Source organism: Molothrus aeneus, chromosome 4, assembly GCF_037042795.1.
Source record: "Molothrus aeneus isolate 106 chromosome 4, BPBGC_Maene_1.0, whole genome shotgun sequence".
Classification (NCBI taxonomy): domain Eukaryota; kingdom Metazoa; phylum Chordata; class Aves; order Passeriformes; family Icteridae; genus Molothrus; species Molothrus aeneus.
Genome location: NC_089649.1, coordinates 23,583,342 through 23,602,857, shown reverse-complemented (window position 1 = coordinate 23,602,857; position 19,516 = coordinate 23,583,342). Strand labels below are relative to the sequence as shown.

At 39.4% G+C, this 19,516-nt stretch overlaps 1 protein-coding gene across 2 annotated transcripts in view; it reads right to left on the bottom strand.

Annotated features, from left to right (window-relative positions):
• The window catches only part of TNKS (tankyrase), a 128,399-nt gene that overhangs the window by 98,358 nt on the left and 10,525 nt on the right, over window positions 1-19,516 (bottom strand). For both annotated transcript variants that reach the window (XM_066548077.1, XM_066548078.1), the window contains exon 3: window positions 916-1,011. In XM_066548077.1, coding sequence (XP_066404174.1) covers window positions 916-1,011 — 96 coding nt within the window. The remainder of the gene's footprint in view (window positions 1-915; window positions 1,012-19,516) is intronic.

The following is a 19,516-nucleotide window of genomic DNA, read 5'->3' as shown; positions in this document are numbered from 1 at the left end:
TGTTTCATAGCACATAACCCATATATTAAGCTGTCAATAAAAAGAGAGAGAGAATAGGGGAAATAAAGGCAAAAGAAAAACAGCTATTCCTTCAAATGAACCTCAGCTGCTGAATTCCTTTCTATAAATCTAATTGTATATATTTTAAAATCCAGTGTTACTTTGTTTTATGCATTATTTCCTAGATGACAAAATCAGCACAGAGGACCATGTATTTCTTGATACCAATTTGACAGGCAACTATATTATGCTTTTCATGCTCACTGGTATGCCGCAACAGTTAATTTATTAAAAAAATCAAAGCTCTGTAAAAACAAAGTTATATCTGTAGGATATTTTCATGAGACATTGTTTTGCAGCTAACAGCCCCTAAAGAAGGAAAAAACTGGTAGATGAAAAAGGGTTCAACCCAAAGTGACTAACAAGGAAGAGGAAGGAAAGCACAGCATGGAATCTGCAGCAAAATCTAACGTAAGTATTGATCTCTGCAATCAGTAGCAGGTTGTCTTTCAGATCACAGGTACTTTTATAGTTACACAAATGTCCTTGCTTGCCTAACAGTGAAGGTCTTAAAACAACTGACCTGATTTTTTTCCTTTTTTTTTTCAGGGGCTAGGGCATCCTGTTCAATCTGTCTATTGGGTATCAATTAAAAAGAAAAAATCCAGAGAAATAAAGTAAATAACAGATGATATGGTAACAGAAAATTACAGCATTAGCATAAGTAGAATAAGCAAACCTAGAGCAGCACAGCAGATTAACAACAATTACATCAACATAAAATCTGGTAAAAGACAGTTTTTTAAATGCTCTTACACAACAGAAAATCTGGAAAGGCAGAACGCTCTTCTGATGCTGAACTTACACACACAAAATAAACTGAGGTTACAGTGCTGAGAGATGTATGCATCTTACCCGTGAGTACAGCTTTAGCTGAAGGGTCTGCCAGATCCAGTGCAGATTTGCCATCGGTGTTCCGAATGTTTGGATCAGCTCCGTGCTGCAGCAGCACTGTGCAGGGAAAGCAGAAACAGTATCTTACCTCAGGTATACACAGGTTATTTACTGTCAAGTGTCTCCTCGGCATGATGAAGGCATAAACAAACATTGCACAATTTATTTTTCCTTCTGTTTTTTTCTCCCTCTCTCTCCTTTTTTATCTTTTTTTTTTCTTTTTTTTTTTTTTTTTTTGTTAAGCACTGCAGCAAAGGATCTTCTCTGGGCTAAGGCTAAGTTGGCAAGTTAAGATATGGTAAGACCACATGACTTTGCATGATAAACATGAACCCCGACTCTCTTGCAATAGTCAGGTTTGGGTTCCTCCTGACAGCTAGCTGGTATGCTGTGCATTCACTGACTCACACTGGGAACTCTGCTGTGGAACCTGCTTCTGCCTTTACTACCACTACTGCTGCTTGTTACCACTCCTGTTCCTTTTCCAGCTGAATATTCCAAGTTACCCCGCCTCTATAAGTCAGCAATACTCACAGCCTTTCAGGGGCTCATCACTTGCATAGGAAATGTTAACCATGGCATATCAGCTCACCTTCAAGAAGTGGAACAAATAGGGTAAGATTTGTAACCTGCTACCCTGCAGACTGGATGCTCAGAGGCTGTGTTACTCACTGGTATTTTTTTTTCCCCTACTAAGCCTATAAATACATGAAAGTTCAAGTACATAAAACCACTTAGAATACAATATACAACCATAAGCAAAATATACAAACCATGCCTCGGAAGGCATTGATACAGTAAACTATCAACTAGAAAAGTTCATTAAAAAATCCCAGTATTTCACCTGTGAACCCATTATGTTGTCAGAAACAACGTAATGCAATACAGATCACGACCAAGACATTTTGTACAGAACTGGAAAACAAAGCCCACGGCAACATTAGAAACCTGACAGAAAGGCCCCAGATGTCATGCAAAATAAGCACAACACATTACAAATTCAGAGCAACACACTTATTTTGTACAGGTGAATAACAGGACAGTATACAGAAACTCAGGTCATAGAGATGAGTAATAAAAAACAGCTGACATTTATGGTTAACAACATTTGTTGTGATACAGCTGGACTGAAGAAGTCAAGATAAAGAAATAGTTGCAAACAGTTTTTGTAACTAAGGGTATAAAAATACTTCACACACAGAATTCTCCAGAAAAAACATAATCTAATTCATAACAAAACTAATTACTGATCCTGCATATATATATAGACATACACACACATATATATTTAAAAAAAACTTTAACCAGGAAACACTTTTCAGAAAACCTTTTTTCTAAATTAAAAATTTAACTGGTACTATTGTTTTTATTCAAACCTCTTTTCTTATACATTTCTGACTTCAAAATCTTTAAACATTGCCAAACTTCATATATTTTAACTTACAGGGTACAATGCTACATGCTTGTCCCCAAGCTGAATTTTTGCAGAAGTCTGGTGCTTCAGTGAAGTAAATTGACTTATCTTACACTTTGATGAGAAGGCACAATTGCCTGATATTTTTGAAAGAAGATTGAAGTAGGAAGCCTATGAAAAAACCTCAGCTTTTTTTGTTTGGTGGTGGGGTTTTCTTCCGCTGTGTCAAGACAAAAACACCAAAACGGGGGTGGGGGGAGAAGAACAACCAGCTAGCACGTGCTCACTGAATCTTGTTAGGATCTAGCACCTACGTTTCTGAAGACACCATCTGTGCCATACGTGCTACCACCCACTGAGAGATCTTACTCACGGACAGGTTTGAGACTGAGCCAGCCTCTCAAGCCACTCAGGCATGTTCCAGTAGGAACAGGCAAACGAGACCTTTTGCAGGTTTTTTTTTAAACAAAACAGGCAGTATAGGAACTGAGTATGAAGAGACAGATTCTGTATGTCCCATCTCTCTTCCCTTGGACGCTGTTAGTGACTCCATGTACCTGGGAAGAGAGAAGCCATTTGTCCCAAGAGGCACCAGTGAAGGAGTAGTAGCCTGAAAGACATTATCAGCAACTAATTGTCTATCAAGAGAAAACAGGCAGTACAAAATACTGAAACACAGTTCTGACCAGACCAGAAGGCAACAAAGGATTCACATGGCAAAAAGCCTCAGACAAAGAGTTAGGGAAAAAAACTGAAAAACAAGATAAGGCAGGGGTAAAGATAATAGCCCAGAAAAAAAGTCCATGAAGAAAGACCAAGACAGAGAAATGATTGGGATCTGACCCAATCAGAGGTTTGGACTAGCACGTGATGCCAAGATGAGGCAGGTTAGGGCAAGAAAGGTGACTTTAAAAAATGCCAAATAACAGATGTAGAACTCTCAAAGGCATCTGCAACTGCCTGAGCTCGGTGCTAAAACAGAAGTACATTTTCAAGTCTCTTGATTCTTCCATCTTATGCAAACCAATCAAGAGTGCTTCCCTGCTACTTCTGCTGGCACACACAGATGACAACACACACAGTACTGCTTCCAGCTCCTCTCCTGGTAAAATGACAAAGGATTGTGCACTATATCTAACCTGTTCAGTCATACTAATGAACCATGAAGGATTTGGCCATGGCTTACAACATAAAACTTCTGTGTCCAGTTTTTAGGCCTTTTAAAACCGAGGCAAATACATAAAAAATTTACTAACAAGGCTTAAGCTGGTTGTCTGCAAAACCTGGAATTATTGACTGCCTGTGGAACACACATTTAAAGTGGCCAAATGAGGTTCAGAAAAGTAACTTATCAGAACTCAATTGCTGTAACCATGAGACTCATCCTACTTGTCTCTGCAATCATTCATCCCGCTCATCTTCCAGCTTCTCCAACACCACAGGTATGGTCCTGGAGATACTGCCCTTACTCAGTCCTAGAAACACATCTACACCATGAAATTAAGGCAATGGCACCTTGGAAAAAGAAACAAATTATAAAAATAAAGACTGCATTAGAATGCATATGAACAAAGGAAGCAAATGGGTCACAAAGGCCATCTTATTATTGTATTCCCTATAGTGACTTTTTTATTCTAACATTTCTGTATCTTTTAAGTACAAAATTTCACAAAAAGATATCCCAGTGAGCAATGTTGTCATCAACAGGAATTAAGAAGAGAAATCCAGCATTTGATGTTTAGGCTATCAGTATAACACAGCTGTACTTCAATACCTGGTGAACCCCAGGTGGCTTCTAATTGAATGTTCTCCCGAATATTCAAAATCTTTGACACTTTAGCCCAAGACAAAGTCTCTTCTAACAACAGGGCATTTGAGATCTAGACACAGTGTGTCTCTCTAGATTTCCTTTTCAATACGCCAGGGATGTGTAAAAATTGCAAGATAGATCTCTGTTGGGAAAAAAACTTTCCCTCTATAAAGAAACAACAGAGCAAGATAATTGTTCTAGATAATTGTAGCTATTTTGGATTTCAAACACTGCACACTGGTTTTAGAGGATGGTTTCTGAGTAGCCGAAAAGGGGATGTGGAAATAAGTTTCTATCAAGAAATTTCTGTTCCAGTTCTGGAAGGAACAGAATTGTTCCTTGTATTGTAAGGATGTTGTGCACAAAAAGTAACTCCTGAAACTTTGTTAATTAGCATACTTGGATATGCTGGTTTATTTCCTCTGGACGACGGGGACATTAGGGTGTATTATTTATCTGTATTGGAGGCAGTGCCCTTAATAATCTAGCAATAACATTAACAGACTAGCCCTGCCTTTTCTAGAGACCCTATTGTACAAACAGTATAAAGAAAGTCGTCTTCTTACTGAATGTTCATATTGCATATAGATATCAAAACCCTCTAACATTGTCTATAGTACAAACATAGACTGGTCTGGAGTTATATTTTTTACCCTCACTGCAACTGCTAAAATACTTCAGGTTCTGATTTTCACACACTATCTGAAATACCTTATTTAATTACACTGATATTATATCAGATCAGTACTAGAGACAAGAAAGGCCATAAGTATTACTATTTTTTTTAAGCTGCTGTATTGCATAGAGCATATACTACAACCACTAATTATTTCACATTACTGTCAACTCACTACAGCAGGATGACTCCTAATATAAGACACTTGGCCCACAGCCTCCTGGCAGAGGTATATTGAACTGTGAAATTAAGCAACACAACCTCATTCAGCTGTCAAGAGCAAACATTTTTACTTTTGTTCCTTTCAACCTTCACATTTTCACCAACAAGGTATGGCAAAAACTTCCCCAGTAGCTATCAACAACTGTGCTTTTTCTGGGGTGGGGGGAAGGAAGTTTGTCTACACAGAAACCATCACCCAAGTACTTAGTCCTTCCTGCTTCTTACTCCCACAGTTGAAAGTGCACCAAATGAAAACACTTTTGATTGAAAGACATAAATACAATGGAAATAGAATAAGGATAAAAATACATTTGTTTGTTCATATTAGCACAAAGATCAGTATAGTTCAGATGTGACTTCTCTAGGCCCAAAATCTACAGCTTCCTGACTATCCCTACAGGGATGCTGATGGAAAAGTTCACATTTGGTTTCAAATCAGATGCATGCAAATACAAAAAAAAAAGGGCACAACCAAATTTTTGACTGTTGAGTGAAAAATGCAAGAACAACAGGAAGACCTCCCAGAAGTATCTGTACTGCAAGCTACCCACTGCTTTTAATTATATTTCAAGAGTTGCTCACAGCTGTACCATTGCCTACTCTCTCCCCACCAGTTTTTTTTAGCACTGTCCCACTGTCTTGTGCTTGGCATCCTTTCCAGCTACCCCAGCTTTACTATATATTCTTTCTTCTTTTTAAATTCAACTTCTGGATGCCATCTCCAAAGGTTTTTTCCTAATTATGTTACTTGAGCTTTATCTACTTACCCCTGAAGAATCAAGGTACAGAGGGTAGAATCTAAAAAAAAGGCCTCTTTTTGGTTTACAACACAGGCACTATCTTCCATTTCTCTAAGTGGCACCTCTAGAGCTGGTCAGTCTCTCACTAACTTCAGGTCCCAGGAACACACACACCTCTCAGTCTAGGCCTTGTGTATGATGTTTCCAAGCTAACAAGAAACATAACATGCTTATTTACCTCCACATTGTGAAAACATCTAGACAACACACCGGAATCCAAAGTATAAACTTTTCTCAGCCAATGCTAAATGCATCTTCTCCCCTAACTACCAGTACATGTATATCAAACTACCAGTGCATGTCAGTCAAACCACTGAAGTTTTGAAGCTTTTCTCATGTTACAAGAACACCAGTATCTTGCCTAGATATTATACTATATAAGGTGATTTAGAGCCAATAATTCAATTTTGGCAAGTTACCAGATACATAAGCCTTTTTGTTAATGACCATATATAACAAAAGTTGTAGCACCCTACTCTTAGCTTTATAAAATTGAATACATAAGATATGGGTAATAACATCAACCACCACTATATCACAGATTAACTTCTACCTCTGTGAGCAAACCCAGTCTTGTCTGTGTCATAGAGAAACAAGCTGTAGTACCCATCAGCCATTGGAACTGCAAGGAAAAACCATGAGAGACAGTATCACTACAGAGGCTGCACAGAGCTGTAGGGATTTAAGTATTGCTGCTGGACCTGATGACATCCACAGCTTCAAACACCACTGTCAGGTCAGTCAAGAGGAGTTAAAAAAAAAGGAGAGACAGGTCCTATGCTCTTGATGGTCCTCTGTAGTGAATGCAGTCAAAGTTGAATGAAGAGAGGATTAAGGAGCAGAAAGGCTAAGCACACTAAAGTACATAGTTCAGAGTCAGGATAGGATAGAGGCAATAACTAGACATATCTGGAAACACTGCAGGTAGATTCATTGGCAAGAAGGCATGATAACCTGGTGGCAGATCAGGGACAGAAGTGTCCAGAAGGCTTTTGAACATCTCCAGAGAAGGAGACTTTCACAACCTGTCTGGACAACCTGTTTCACCTAGACCACACTGGCAGAATTGCAACACCTAGCCCTGTGCTGCCCACCCTGCTTTGGGAGGCTGCAGCTGCAAACATTTGGGCAGGCAACAAGGCAGATTAGAGAAGCAATCACTTGCCCAATCCTCATGCAACAACATGACATGCTCTGGTTGGCACAAACAAGGACAGCACAGGGACACATGCTGGGGATGGGAGTTGAAAGGAGTAACTTTGTGTTTCTAGTTTAGAGTATATCTAACGTTACCAGCCGAAGTCCTGCTGGGTCAGTGTGAGCTGCTTAGTGCTTCCCATCATTTTGCCTTCTCTACTTCCCTTGTTCAGGGCATTCCAGTTTCCCATTATCCCAGACATGGGTTTGTCCCCAATGAACCAGCATGGGGCCAGACAGAGCAAGAGACAAATACACCGACTACAGTAGTATGAAGCAGAAGCTTACAAAAGCAATGTTAGGCTCCATTATGTTGAAACAAAAATTTTAAAGGGAATTAGGTGGTGTTCCCCAATAGCCTAGACAGAAACAAGAGTTCTGACAGCAGGAGGGAGCAGCAGACAAGTAGCCGAGAAAAAGTGATAAAGTTCTGAGCAACAGAGAAAAGTCAGGGACTGCTGATATATTAGGAACTAGGGGGGAAACACCTGTGAAAATGCCTCAAAGGAATTATGGCATGGTCCTCTAAGAAGGTGGTAAGGTCAGAGACACAGCTGAAGCGTCTCCATACCAATGTACACAGCACAGGCAGCAAACAGGAGGAGCTGGAAGCCACTTCACAGCTAGAAAGCTACAATCTAACCACTATCACTGAACCATCGTGCAAAGGACCGCACAACTGGAATGCTGCAATAGACAACTGGAAATTTTTCAGAAGTCACAGGCAAGAAGAAAAAGCAAGCAGGTGGCTGCCCTCCAAGAAAACAACAACAAAAAAAAAAAAAGCATTGACTCTAGAGAGCTGCCTTGGAAAAACAGCAATGAAAAAGTTGATAGCTTATGGGCAAAAATTATGGGCTAAGCCAACAAAGGAAACCTTATGGCTGGTGTTTATTACAGTCTACCTCATCAAGGGAAGCTTGTTGATAATGAGTTCTTCCTTCAGCTACAGGAGGTGTCATGTTTGCAGGCTCTGACCCTGCTGGGGGACTCCAATCACCCTGACATCTGCTGGAAAAGCAGCACAGTAAACTGCAAGCAGTCCAGGAGACCCTTGCAGACCCACTGAAGAACGGAGTAAGGACTCCAAGTTTTCAAAGCACGCTTTCAGTTGTTGAATGAATTCATGGATGGGATCCCCCAGGAGCTGCCCTTAGGGACAAAGGAGCTGAACAGAACTGGCAGCCCTTTAAGGACATTTTTCATAGAGCCCAGGAGCTCTCAATTACCACGTGTAAGAAAACAGGCAAGGGAAGCAGGAGATAACCATGACTAACTAAGGACCTCCTGATCAAACCAAAGTGTAAGAAGGAAATGCACAGTTCTACAGAAACACTGGCTAGAAAAAGGAAGATTAAAGTAAACATTCCCCCCCTTGACAAATAAGACAGGAGAACTAGCAAAAACCAATATGGAGAAGGCTGAGCTATTCAACAGTTTTTCACTTCAGCTTTCAATATCAATCTCTCTTCCCACATCTCTCAGTTCCCTGAACCTCAAGGCTGCGACTGTAGACTGCAATTCCCTCCACTCTAAGTGAAGCTCAGGTTGAAGACCTCTTGAGATACCTGAACATACATCAGTCCATAGGAGCCACTGAGATGCATCCCAGGGTTCTGAAGGGATAGGCTGATGTTGAAAATGGCCAAGCAATTCTCAATCATATCTGAGAAGTCTTAGCAGTAAGGTAAGTCCCCAGACTGGAAAAACATCAGGCTCATTTTGAAAAAAGGTAAAAAGGAAGACCCTGGGAACTACTAATCAAGCAGCCTCACTCCACATCCAGTAAAATCATGGAAAATTCTCCTGGAAGACACATCAAAACATGTGGAAGACAGGGAGCTGCTTAGAGACAGAAAGAGCAGACCATGCCTGACTCATTTGGTAGCCTCCCACAATGAAATGATTCCATCAGTTGACAGAGGAAAAGCTACAGATGTCATCCACCTGAACCTCTTGCAAAGCTGGAACATCCAGAGAAGTTGTGGATACCCATTACTGGAAGTGTTCAAGGTCAAGCTGCCCAGGGCTTTGAGCAACCTCATCTGGTGAACACTACCCCCGCCCGTGGCAGGGGATATGGCCTACATGATCTTTAAAGGTCCCTTATAACCCAAACCATTCTATGATTGTAATCCTGCAGGCCAGTTCCTGGAGATCCACAGTTTTAAAATTTATACAGATAGATGGTGTTAAATGCTCATTTTCAAGTAAAAAAAAGCAAGCTCTATTTAAAAATGCTACTTGGACCAAATGTGATGCGATCTGGATAAATACAGCACCAGCTTGCATGTTTCTGTTACCTTGTCATTAGATAAACAATTGCAGCAACTTCTGGGGGCATCAGTATGTGGGAGGAGACAACTCACACAGACAGCTCAGAATATGGCTCTCCTAGCAGAGGCATTTCTTGCTTTACAGCTAAAATGTCCATTTTGGTCCAGCAGGGTCAGAGGACAGCCATATCAAGCATCTCCCTTTATTGACACAGATCTGATCTTTGAAAGGCAGCTTCTCATAACTCCATATGCTGTGGAAACTGCACTAGTTCCTACAGTAACAAGATGCAATACCAAATTGAGCAGAGGCCCAGTAAAAGATTAAGTGGAAACAACACTTAGAGATCAGAAATCAGGTTCCTTCAGCTTATTTTGGCAATTCAGAGAAAAGAGGCTTCAAGGCAGCAGTAAGAAAAAGAAGCATTGTGAACAAGGTCTCCCAGTACCACTTTTTTGCTTGTTTTGAAGAGAAAAAGGATCTAGACAAAAAAAAAAAAAATACACAGCATCACTTTGAAAGGATCTTAATTTATTTTAACTCCTAATTTTTCAGAAAGACTCTTCTGTCTCAGTCATTGTTTGCCCCAGAAGTACTTTCAGACTTTGCTCAATGAAGTTTCAGCCTCCTAGCAAGACAACCTGACTTCCTGTCTGTAGCTACATACATAAACCTCACTTCTCAATGTACCACAAGACTTCAATGCATTCTAGACTTAAGATGGCACTAGATGTTCCAGAGATCAGATTTATCTAATCAAAGCAAGGTAAGGAGAAGGGATCTGAACCAGACAACCAAAACCACAAGTATCACTGCCATGACAAGAGCTCTTCCAGCAGGGGAAGAAGATACTTTTTTTAAAGGCTCCCTCCTCCCTCTGTGATTGCCTTCAAGTCTTACCCCATAAGTAGGTGCATCCTGAGTTACACAATCCTGAGTAACATGCTCTAGGGAATCCTGCTTGAGTAGGGAGGTTGGACTGAATCCACTCCAATGGTCCTTACCAACCTTACTCATTCTGTGATTTTAACTATGATTAGTTCTCTGTGTGTAGGAAGCACGACAAAATTGCTTCTTGGTATGCCAGTTCTACCTACCTGTGATTAAATATGCATAGAAAGAATGAACATGCAGAAGGTTCCAGAGCCTGTAGGCAGCACAGCAGAGGCTCATAATATCCTTCTGCCCTCAGAGAAAGAGCCAGAGTAGATTGCTCAGCCTACATGAACAGCAGTTCAAAGCCTTGATCTTGCCTGGACTAAGTGAACTAAATATCCCTGTTTCATTTTTCTGATGTAGCAGTTTTCAAGCTAAAATTTTCCATTCCAGCTAAGAGTGAGAACAAAAGTATATGCAGGTTACATAGAATGCAGTCTTCTAGAAAGCCACCTCAAAACCTAAGTGCAATTGCAGTTCTTTTGTTTGTGGTTTTTTTACATCATGTAAGAGACAGAGCTGGCATTCCAAAACATTTCCCTCAAGAACACTATCTCTACAAAAAGCTGTGTAGTGTAAAGGAAGTTTTGGGAGTTCCACAACGAGCCTGCAAAATGTGAGCACTCTAGAAGCTTTGGCTAGAAAAAAAAAAAAGAAAGAAAAAAGAAAAAAAATAACAAAACTGAAAAACCTTTATTGAGCTAATAAGCAATGAAAGACAGTGAGCATTTATTTAATCCCATTTATCAGCAGGCATGCACATGCACTCCTTTAACACCGAATCACAATGCATCGTGGAACAGCTGTGGTCAACGGGACCTCTGTAGCTTATCCTCCCTGCTGCAGCTGAGCCACTTAGACTCAGTTGCCCAGGACTCTGTCCAAATGCCTTTTCAGTATCTCCAAGGAAGGAGATTCCACAACTTCTTTGGGCAACCAGTGATTACTTGTCCTGATGGCAAAAAGTGTTTCCTGGTATTCAGAAGGAACCTCCCACGTTTTGATTTGTGGCCATTTCACAAAGGGGCTTAAGAATCACATCTCAGTGTGTTTGAGTAAGTCATCTGGAACATGTACACTGTTAAGTGTGCAAAATGGAATAGAAGACCCTTTCATCAAAAGAGGTTCAAAAAAATCTAACAAAAACCATTTATCTCATTTGTAGATGGTACGGATTGAGGACTAACTATGCAACAACAAAATCATGACCCCTTTTCTTGCAAGCAGCAATTCTGCAACTACTTAAGCTTCAAGCAATTGGTTTAACATACAATACTGAACAGCTAGAAATCTGAACTACTGCCCTACTGTCTGAGCAATTTATGTTTTCACCTATATCCCAAGCTGAAAGCCACTTTAAGGACAATTCTTCATTGCTTGGTCCCAATTTAACTTTTCTCTGAACAAATTCACCTTTCTACTTCAAGTTTTATTCAAATAAATGTCAGCTATAATCCTGACATCCTACTTGACAGATTTAGAGCCCTGCTTTCAGAGTCCTTGAAAAGCAAAAGCAGTCACTGAGCCAAATTAGGTCAACAAAGAACATCCTAGGAGGAAAAGGAATTGAAGAGAGTTAAGAGAAACTAATGAACTCCAATCTCCTGCACAAGCTTACCATTTCTTCCTGATGAAGTTTGAGGGGAGGAAAAAAGTCTTGGTGGAAGTCAAGTTACAGATTGCATGTGAAATTAGCTGTGTGGCTATCAGAAGGAACTATTTTCCAGTGAACCAAAATGTAACACCCAAGAACCAACACGAACAAAGGGATCTTAAAAGTTTATGAGAACCTGTCCTGGATCTACCACTTTTCCAAAACAGAAAAGCATCTGAAAAAACATTAATTGAAAGTAATTAAACCCTAGCAGCAGCTCTCATGCCACCATTCAGTGGGGCGAGCACAGGATGGGGAAAAAAAACAACCACCAAATCCCAGAATAACTGTCACATTCCACAAGCACATTCCTCCTTTTCCAGAGGTGAATTTCAGTGCCTACCAGCTTCCAACAGTACACAGATGGTGTCTTAGACACACATTCTATGGCACACACACAGTGATATTTTGATGTAATTAAGACCTGAAACTCTTTAGATTAAAGAAGCCCCAAAATGTAAAATAACTTTTGCACATTTTGCATAAACTTGAACCTTATGTCAATTTTGTAAACTCATCGTTAGTCTACAACATAGCTACCAAATGTTTAAGAGATACAAGTAACATATGAAATCTTAGGAATAACAAGTTGTTCAGTCCATGAAAATGTGGTTAAAGCTACGGGTTAGCCAGATGACACAAGTGTTCTCAAAAATTCTGTTTATGAAGTAAAATGAGGTAGCTAAGAATATACTAAGTTCAAGCAGACCTAGAGCTCTACTAAGAACTGACTACATGTATCAGGATAGTAAACTTTCCCCAGCAACTATCTTAGATCACATTATTAAGTAAAACAGTAAGATTGCTGTCAATTTTTAAAGTCTAGTGCTATATCCACTTTTTTTCCTGCAGCCCTAGAACTGCTCACCAGCATGGCCTATTGATACAGAGCAGTGCAAGTCTTAGCATATTTAACAGTAGGTCCTTGACAAGCAAATATCCTACAATGTAAAAATCTCAGTCTGTCAGGTGAGATATCGTCAATGCTACAGGTCTCACGCTAGGGAGAAATGCATGTTACATCAGTCTGAGTGAGCTCCTTGCCTGGGTCACCCATGTCCTGTGCCATCCTTGTATCACTCCAAACAAGAATATAAAAACAAAATGTTCTTCTTGCATCCCTCATCATATACATTCAGTATCCAATACTATAGTTAGGTCCAGAGCACTGTGCCTAACCAAGGAACCACTCAGTATTGGTTGCTTGGACAAGACATCAGCAAAACATGAAGATTACACACAGCAGCATGAATAGCAGGACTCACATCAGACACCGCAGCCTTGGTGCTGCATGGTGCATTTGTATAAACATGGTGAAACAATGAATTACAGGAGTCTGTGCTAATCAATCATAAATCCTAACTGCACAAATAGCTGAAATGAAGATCACCCAGAACAAGAGGCAAGAGCTCAGTATTTCCAGTAAGCTTCAAGCAACCACAGTTTATTTTGCATACTTGCTTTATAGAAGAACCAAATCATTACAAAGAGATACCTTCCTTTATTCACTATATGGCAAAGTTTTATTTGCCTACACATTTTTAAAAGAAAGACTTTTACATCCTGTAGTAATACTTTAATCAATGTTTTCCATTAGTCTAAGAAAGCATCTGAGACCTCTGCTGCAATATGCTCCATTCATTTGTGCCCTTAACATCTACACATATATCTACAGATTGTTTTTAAACCACATATGAACTGCATTAAGGACCACATGGTTCCGCTGAGAAACTAAAAGCAAATATTGCTACAGTAATCAGAAGCATTGTCCCATAACATTAATTATTTCTGCAAGATATTTACAAAGCCATTCTAAACCCATACTGGACATTTGAAAGCAGTTTCAGTGTCTGCAAGAGACCATCTGTTCCATTACTCTGCTCTGAGTGATATGCAACTTCTTCCCCTCTCTCTCAATTTGCAAATAGCTAACATCAGTATTTTTGAAGACCTTAACTTCCCAGAAAGACCCTATAGCAAATTTTCCAGTAGTGTTTGCATATTATCCTACCACCTACTTCACTGCAAGAAATCATATTCTGATTTGATGAGCACTTGTAAAGAAACATCATAAAATAAATTACTCTTTTCTTTGTCCTCCAGAGATCCTCCTGTGCCAAGCAAGCAAACAAGGAAAAAAGTTCTTTTCTTGACAACAGAATTTTGAAAAAGAAACAAGACTGGGAAAAAGTCTAAAACCTAGATAGGTCCTAACATATTAGCTGTCCATGCAATTTAAACCTAACAGAAAGAAAGACAACTTTCAAATTATGCATTGCATTAAATCCCAGAGAAGGCATCTGATTTGTACAAAGCATCATCCTCTCTGCTATGAAGTTTACTGTTGATTTTGTTCCTGAAGAGAATTTAACCTGAGGATTAATCCAGCTCTGTGTTTGATCCTCATAAAAAAAATGTTGTGGTTTGGCACTTCCACCTTACATCAATGACCCACTTATTTTAAGGTTCCTTGCACTCCAAGACCTTTCTTTGTTGGGTACATATGTGTGACTGACACTGCTCAGAGATTTCTTCCAAAAGTGTCTATCACAGCTACACATGCACAGGTACCAGTGAGTGCACAGCAACTCCTGGAGACAACACGCCCTAACAGACCCGTCTGCACACAAATGCCACACACTGGAGAGGTATCCTTCTCATACAGCAATTGATCCAGTCCCTCGTGTCTTTCTGCCCAAGTCCACCAGGGAGCACTGCAGTTGTATGTGCCATGGCAGAATGCCCCACACCATTTTCTGTTGTCACTTTTGACAAAAGCCCTGTTGTCTCACGCTCCAGTCCATTGTTACTATGACAACAGTATTACAATGCCTCCCAATTACCAATGTATTATTGCAGTCCTGGTTCCTCCACCCCCAACAGCTCAGAGAAGGCAGCCTTATTCTCAGGTCTCTTTCAATAGGGCAACTCCGAACTACAGACTACTGAACTACACTGTAGATACAAAAAACGTGAGACTCAGCCCTCGAGGCTTTAATTTCCATGATGAATATTGACATTTAGAGGCTAACTTAGCTTAAACAAGCAGTCAGAGGACATTAAACTATTTAAAACCAGGAACAAGTACTTAATTGAGACAAAAGTATTCTTCCACTCAAACTAAAACATGAAATTTCCATCCTGTGTCTGCTATCATGCAAGGCTCCTTTGAGAAAGGCCCCATGAAGAAACAGTTTAAGAAGCATATTAGGTGTTTGAGGCACTAGGTATGCACCAATTTAAAACCACTTTGCTACTCAAAGAAGCAGGGTTCCAAACAAATGCTGTAACTTACACAGCAGGAACAGACCAAAATAATTCCTAACCCTTATAGTCTGACGAGCCTGCTTCCACAACAACTGATCTGGCTTTGATCAGTATCTGAATAATTAGTACTATTAAGAATAGCTAGGATTTTTATTTTGCATACTGGAACATATAAGAGATAGATGCTGTTAACAAGGACTGCTTGTGGTTAAGCTTATAAAATAGAAAGTATCTTTCCTCTCATATCAACATTAACAGCAGCTAACAGATAGGAAAGCTCCACACTGTAGGGATTGATTAATGTCCTCCTAATGGAGCAAAACTCAGAATTCAGGTACACAAGAACAGTCTAAAGTTCTTCAAACTCTTCTGCAACCTAAAGTTCAAATACAAGTCACTGTCTCCCCACAACACACTATGAACAGTCAGTAACAGTAGTACTCCAGTAGTTCAAAAGTCAAAGCCGGAAGAGTAACAATATTAAGAATCTTCTGATATAAACAGCAACAGTGAAAACGTTTTACATTTTAAAGTACTTACTTGAGAGTATTTTCCAATTATTTTACAAGCCTCTGAACATCAGATATCCAGGATGCCTCTTTGAATCTAAGTTTCCCTCTAGAACACCAGCTCTCCAAGAGAGGCTTCAGGAATTCAGTACATCTCTCCCATAAACAGCATGCATAACCAGATCCCAGTGGACTTCAATTACCAAAATCCCCTCTAATTCCTATTAAGGAGCTACTAGTCTTCTTACAGGCTTCTGTCTACCCAGCAGATAAATCTAAGTCAGTTTAATTAATTTTCAGTTAAGATACCAAATCTTCTCCCTGTCACTCCACCTCCAAAAAGAACTGGCTACTATACAATTTTGCTCCTTGACAGCACTTCTAATGATTTTTCTTATTACTGTTTTAGGTAGTAAAATTAGACACTGCTTTAACTTTTACAGTATTTCAGTTCCTCTGCTTGGAAGCATTCTAATCATTCTAAAATCTCTTAGGACAAAATTACCATAAGCTGCAATAGTTTCACTATTTGCTGTACATGCCTTCTTTGCAAGGTGACCAAACAAATGAGTAGTTCAAAGATTTTTGTAGTTCAATGATTTTACCACTTCTACAATTCCTTTGAGGTTTACTGTGTGCTGCTTCTACCCATAGAATACCTTTCATAGATTTTTTTTTTTTTAAATCCTAACAGAAGGTTTATCTGCCACGCAGAAAGGAGTCACATAATAGTCCCTCCACATCTTTCTGCCAAAACATGTATACTAGCAGAAGGTACTAACTAATGAATTCTTTTCCTTCCTCAGTTGTAAGAAAGCACAGCAGGATGAGGAATGTTTTGACAGGCTTACAAAGAGGCATTTAAATAACAGTGATCTCTATATTAAGGGCACAACTTATATAAGAAAAGCTGTTAGCTTAAGAAAGTTTTAGCTTGCTTGCTTGTTGTATCTTTCAAGTGCAAAAAGGGTAGAGGAAAAAAAAAAATCAACTTACACAGAAATTCTCTGGTCAAAAAGAGACAAATGCACCTTGACAGTACCATTAGAGATCACTTCATAGCACTGGAACAGTAAATTCATCATGCCACAGGATCTTTGCAGTAGATTTTATAACTAGCCTGAGGAAGCCAGTAAAAACACTACTTTCAAGTCACATTAAGTAATTCTAGGTGGATCCTTTTAACACTGCATGGACTAAAAGTGATTTTTAAAAACTTTTACAGCTTTGTACAGTGATGAAGGAGCTTTTCAGTAGATAGAATTTTTTATTTCCCTAAAATTACTACAGTACTCTGCATGTTTAGATCCATAAATCACAGCCTCACCACAGATATGCTGGTGTTTGCATATTTTGAAGGATGCCCTTAGAAACTAAGCAGGTGTATGACACCTGAGATAATATTTAGCCTAGCAGTCCTATAGATATCAACACTTAATTGGAGATTCACATGGAAAAAAAAATCTCTGCAAGAACAGCTTCTGCAGAAACAAATGCACTGGAGGGCAAAGCAAACCCAGACAAACTGCATAAGCGCAGCTTCTGTAAGGTTATTTTTAGCCTAGTTTTTTTTTAACAAGAAAAAAACCAACTGTGCTACACAAATAGTTTTAAAGGAGCTGTTAGCACACAGGAACTACCTTGAACTATTCCCATGCAGTGCTCAGCAACCAGAAAACCAAACCAGAAAGAAAATTAGGTTACCCTATAAATCTACTTCACCCATTTTTGGTGTCTATATCCTCCATACCAACTGCTCACCCCTAAAAAAAGTTGAGAGTGAAGGAAGACAGGAGGCAGAAAAAACAGAATATTCAACAGGATGATTTAACAGAAGACTATGCTTTTCAGCTTGGAAAAGAGACATTTATTGGAAGAAAAAAAAAAGATAGATATCTATAAAATCACAAAGGACATACAAACTGCAAACAGATACGACTGCTCACTAATTCTCACTAAATTCCTGAACAGCTTGCAATAAAAGTCACCAAGAAATCAAGAATAATCCCCTTTCCATAAAAAGGAAGGGTTGTTTTCTTTCAGCAAGACTTTTAAACCACAAAATTCTCTTGCCACAGAACACCTTCAAAGCCAAAAGTATTACAGCATTTAAGAAGTGAATTAGAGCTTTCAGGAATTTTGTACACAAATCGCTATGCAACACAGTTCAAATGCAGGCTCTTGATCAAGTTCCTAAATTGCTGACTGCCATGGGAAAGAAGGATACATTCAAGGATTTTACAGTCTGAGATCATGAGCTTCATTTCTGGAAAAAAAAAAAGAGATATGAGGATCTTCACGTGAAAGTCTATGCTGCAGTCAGACTGAAGAAACAGATAATTCCTTCTCCACAGCCCAACACGGAGAACAGTCACTACCCTGATGTCGCAGCATTCCTCCAAATGCATATTGCAGAGCTCACCACTCATCCACTATTCCAGGACAAAACCACTTTTCATTAGCTCTAGAAGCAGTTCAGACACTGAAAATGCATCTTCCTGACAGATAAACCAATTGTAGAAGTCATAAATACTGGAGGATGCTAACAATTGGTTCCAATGCTTCAATAAATTTAGTCCAAAAACTGATTACATAAAGCAAACAGTGTTTTCAAGAGTAATTACTTGGCAATTAAACAGATCTGCAGTGACTGAATACATTGCAAGAGATTGTCAGCAAACCAGCTGAGTACTGCTTACCAAGACCTTTCCCCCCAGAAGCAGAGCACAAAAGTGACTGCCACCCAGGAGAGCCAATACTCCTGCCACACTCAGTACCCCTCTACACTGCCCTACAACTGCAATGTGCAATCAGTAAAACAGAAGAAAAAGAACTCACATGAGCTATTTGCTGTCTTACAGTTTCCTGGGTGCACAGCCTGGTGAGTTTTCATCAGTTCATGTATACTTATTTCTACACAAGCTTCCTCCAGTGGCAGGGTTTGTACCTATTACTCCAAACTCAGCACAAAAGCTGAGCGCCTACCATAACTTTAGCACAAATATAGACACTCCATTCCAACACTTGTGCTAGACATAAGAGTATTCTACTGCTGGAGTCACTACGTGTCTTTTGCTGGTCTTCCTGCTAGGCTTCAATGTCTGAGATTTTTCTCTGAAAAATCATTATTCGTGAATGTGCTGCATCTCCACACTCTGTCCAATTATCACTTTTTCTCTTATTGACATGTAAAGTGACCAAAAAAAGTGTTGTATGCTATATGTGACGCAGAAAATACGCAGACTGGGGTGGCAAAGAAGAAGCAAAGGAGAGAAGGTAAAATGGAAAATTCTCACTCATCATTCAGAAGAAGATGCCAAGAGTAGGTAGCCAAAAATGAGGTTAGATGACTAATTTCTACACAGTCTATCACTTTACAAACAGATATCCAAATTCAGCAAAAAATCCCAGGTTATGTCAGGATTTCCTGTTCTACAAACAATGCTTTTTAAAAAGCACACCCTGCTTGTTTAAAAAGAAGCGCTCCAAGGATGTGTTCTCTGAATTTTATTTTTTTTTTAAACAGATCAGTTTCTTTTATCATATCAGTTGCAACAGCATACACTTAAGGTGTAAACAGCAGTACTGTACAGTGTAATCCCAAAGCTATTAAAATATTCCTAGTCAGAATTCATGCCCTGAATTCTGTCAAAAACATTGTTGCATTATCCCGATGTAAAACATGTTCCTTCAAAAGACTTTGAAATTAAAGCTGAAGACCTCAAAATATAAGTTTTATAAAAAACTCCTAGAAAGAAACAGGAATTTTTCTGAAGACAACAAAACACGCTTGCCCACTA